Source organism: Sebastes fasciatus, chromosome 14, assembly GCF_043250625.1.
Source record: "Sebastes fasciatus isolate fSebFas1 chromosome 14, fSebFas1.pri, whole genome shotgun sequence".
Lineage (NCBI taxonomy): Eukaryota > Metazoa > Chordata > Actinopteri > Perciformes > Sebastidae > Sebastes > Sebastes fasciatus.
Genome location: NC_133808.1, coordinates 15562501 through 15565596, shown reverse-complemented (window position 1 = coordinate 15565596; position 3096 = coordinate 15562501). Strand labels below are relative to the sequence as shown.

Genomic DNA, 3096 nt, shown 5'->3' with positions numbered 1-3096 from the left:
ACCTACAATTTACTCAACAAGTCCTGCAGATAGCTGTAATTGCTTAGTTGAATATTCGACAACCTAATTTTCAGTTGTCGACTCGCTGCCCTTGGGAAAGTCCTTTGAAGTGAAAGTGAAAAGGGGGGATTTCAGGAAAGTAATTAATTTCACCGAGCGCGATTAGAAACACTTCAGACCTTTCTCGGCAAATTCTGTGTATTTACCACTAAAATGCCACAATATCAGAAAATTAAAGAAGACATTCTTTACCTCTCTTGTCGTCTTTTTACGCACTACTTTTTTAATGGCATGTGGGGGACTGAAGGGGGCATGCAGGATGAAAGGTGAGAAAGTGGTGTGACACCAAAAGCTGGTTCAATTAAACAAATGATGAAGAAGGAGGAAGAAGAAGAAGAGGCGATTAAGCGTGTAATGATAAATAAAGGAGAGTCTTCAAGTGTCTGATGGCTCAGATTCAATACAAGTTCAACCTGTCTGCTACAAACGTGCAGTCAAACCCAAAATGCATCAGTGTTATTATAGTGAGAGGCTCATCTCATACATACATGCTGCCACCAGCAGGTATTTCAGGTGCAGCTTAAGTCAAATGAAGTTAATTACTTTTAATTGATCTGAACAATTCCCATGTGATGAGTTTGCTAATTAGAATAAATATTCCAGAATATGAAACTAATGAGTTTGAAACAAACAGCCGAGGTTAAAAACACGCCGCGCGTATAATAAATAAAGATATATGAGATGCGTTTCCTCCTTCAAACAGGGTGGGATTTTTTTTTTTTTTTTAAAGTCGTCTGCGTGCTCGGTGCCCAATGCGCATGCGCCAGTGGCACTTTCACTACCTGCCACACACAAGCCTGTATTTCACATGGGGCAAGCTGGAGTTCTCATCCACTTGCGTAAAAGCTGCTGCTGCTGCTGCTGACAGACTCAGAGGACAAGAGGAAAAACAAGACAGCAGGGTGTTTTTTTCCCTTCTTCTTTCTTTGCTAAAGGCTGTATCACCGGTGGATGCCACCATGGAGCAGAAAACATAAAGTCGAGCATTCATAAGGACGCAGCAACTTGTACTTTACTGAAGATATTCATCGGAGGGATGAAGAACTGAAGTCTTAAAGTAAGTAGCCAAAAGCTCTGCTGTTGTTATTGTGAAGTTAAATGAATATATAACTTGATTATTCAACTTTTTTTTTTTTAAATAGTCTTTAAAGTGTGTGATTTTTATTCTCATGTAATTTCTTATTTCTCACTTTCTTTTTTTTCAGCGAGTTTGTGCCAAAACATGTCTAAACCAATGGATCACGTCAAACGCCCAATGAACGCCTTCATGGTCTGGTCCAGAGCCCAGCGCAGAAAAATGGCTCAAGAAAACCCGAAAATGCACAACTCCGAGATCAGCAAGCGACTAGGAGCCGAGTGGAAACTTCTCACCGAGTCCGAGAAGAGGCCGTTCATCGACGAGGCAAAGCGACTGCGAGCGATGCACATGAAGGAGCACCCAGACTATAAATACAGACCAAGGCGGAAGCCCAAGACTCTGATGAAGAAAGATAAGTTTTCCTTCCCGGTGCCGTACAACCTCGGAGAGCACGACGCGCTCAAAGTCAGCGCGCTTTCCGCCGCTGGACTTTCGGACTCCTTCATGGGTCATCCGGACAAAGCAGCAGCGGCCGCGGCTGCAGCAGCTGCGAGGGTTTTCTTCAACCCGTCCATGACGAACCCATACTCCTTTTTCGACCTGGGATCCAAGATGACTGAGCTTTCGCCGCCTTCGTTTCCATACGGGTCTCCGCTGGGCTACGCGTCCAGTGGTGCTGCAGCGTTCGCCGGAGCTGGAGTCGGTGTCAGTGCCGGTACGCACTCCCACACGCACTCCCATCCGTCTCCTGGAAACCCAGGCTACATGATCCCTTGTAACTGTACTGGCTGGCCCTCTGCAGGACTTCAGCCTCCCTTAGCATACATCCTGCTCCCTGGGATGGGGAAACCTCAACTTGAACCGTACCCTGCATATGCTGCAGCGTTATGATAATAAGGCCCGAAGCTTTTGGACTTCTTCTTCTTCTTCTTCTTCTTCTTCTTCTTCTGAGAAATGAAAATGTGAAAACAAAAAACAAAAAAAAAGCTATTCATGCAAGAGTTTTATTATGCATGCACAAAACTTGTACATGTGATGAAAGTGCTCGTCGTCTCAAGATATCACATGTGTATGTATATTGATTAATGCCTTTATCTATAAGGTAACTGCTTATTTGGAGAACTCTCTAATCTTATTATCACCTCCACCTCTAAAAGGACTGAAGGATGGCACAAAATGCAACACATTTTGTGAAAAAAAAACCACTTTGAAAAGGTACACTAAACTCGATTTCTATCTTTTTTTTTTGCAAAGTTGCACCTGCTTTGACTAACCTGTTGGAATCAAGGGCAGCATTATTATAACAATGAGCATATTAATCACCGGATCTCCTCTCAGATAACTTGTACATGTGATGAAAGTGCTCGTCGTCTCAAGATATCACGTGTATGTATATTGATTAATGCCTTTTATCTAAGGTAACTGCTTATTTAGAGAACTCTCTAATCTTATTATTACCCAGCCATCACCTACAGGACTGAAAGATGGCAGATGGCACAAATACAACACATTTGAGAGCATTTTGTGAAAAACCCATTTTAAAAAAGGTACACTAAACTCGATTTCTATCTTTTTTTTGCAAGCTTTGACTTACCTGTTGGAATCAAGGGCAGCATTATTATAACAATGAGCATATTAATCACAGGATCTCCTCTCAGATAAGTTTCATACATGTGTATGTATATTGATTAATGCCTTTTATCTAAGGTACATGCTTATTTAGAGGAACTCTCTAATCTTATTATTATTATTACCCAGCCATCACCTACAGGACTGAAGGATGGTACAAATGCAACACATTTGAGAGCATTTTGTGAAAAAAAAACATTTTAAAAAAGGTACACTAAACTCGATTTCTATCTTTTTTTGCAAAGTTGCACCTGCTTTGACTAACCTGTTGGAATCAAGGGCAGCATTATTATTACAATAATCACAGGATCTCCTCTCAGATAACTTGT

The 3096-nt window shown here is 41.6% G+C and overlaps 1 protein-coding gene across 1 annotated transcript in view; it reads left to right on the top strand.

The window, feature by feature from the left end:
• The first annotated feature begins 850 nt into the window (after positions 1–850).
• sox21b (SRY-box transcription factor 21b) overlaps positions 851–3096 on the top strand; it is a 5432-nt gene continuing 3186 nt past the window's right edge. Inside the window, exons 1-2 of the mRNA XM_074659189.1 lie at positions 851–1117; positions 1266–3096. The exon at positions 1266–3096 is cut by the window's right edge and continues 3186 nt beyond it. Of these exons, the coding sequence (XP_074515290.1) occupies positions 1283–2029 (747 nt within the window). The 5' untranslated portion in view covers positions 851–1117; positions 1266–1282 and the 3' untranslated portion in view covers positions 2030–3096. The remainder of the gene's footprint in view (positions 1118–1265) is intronic.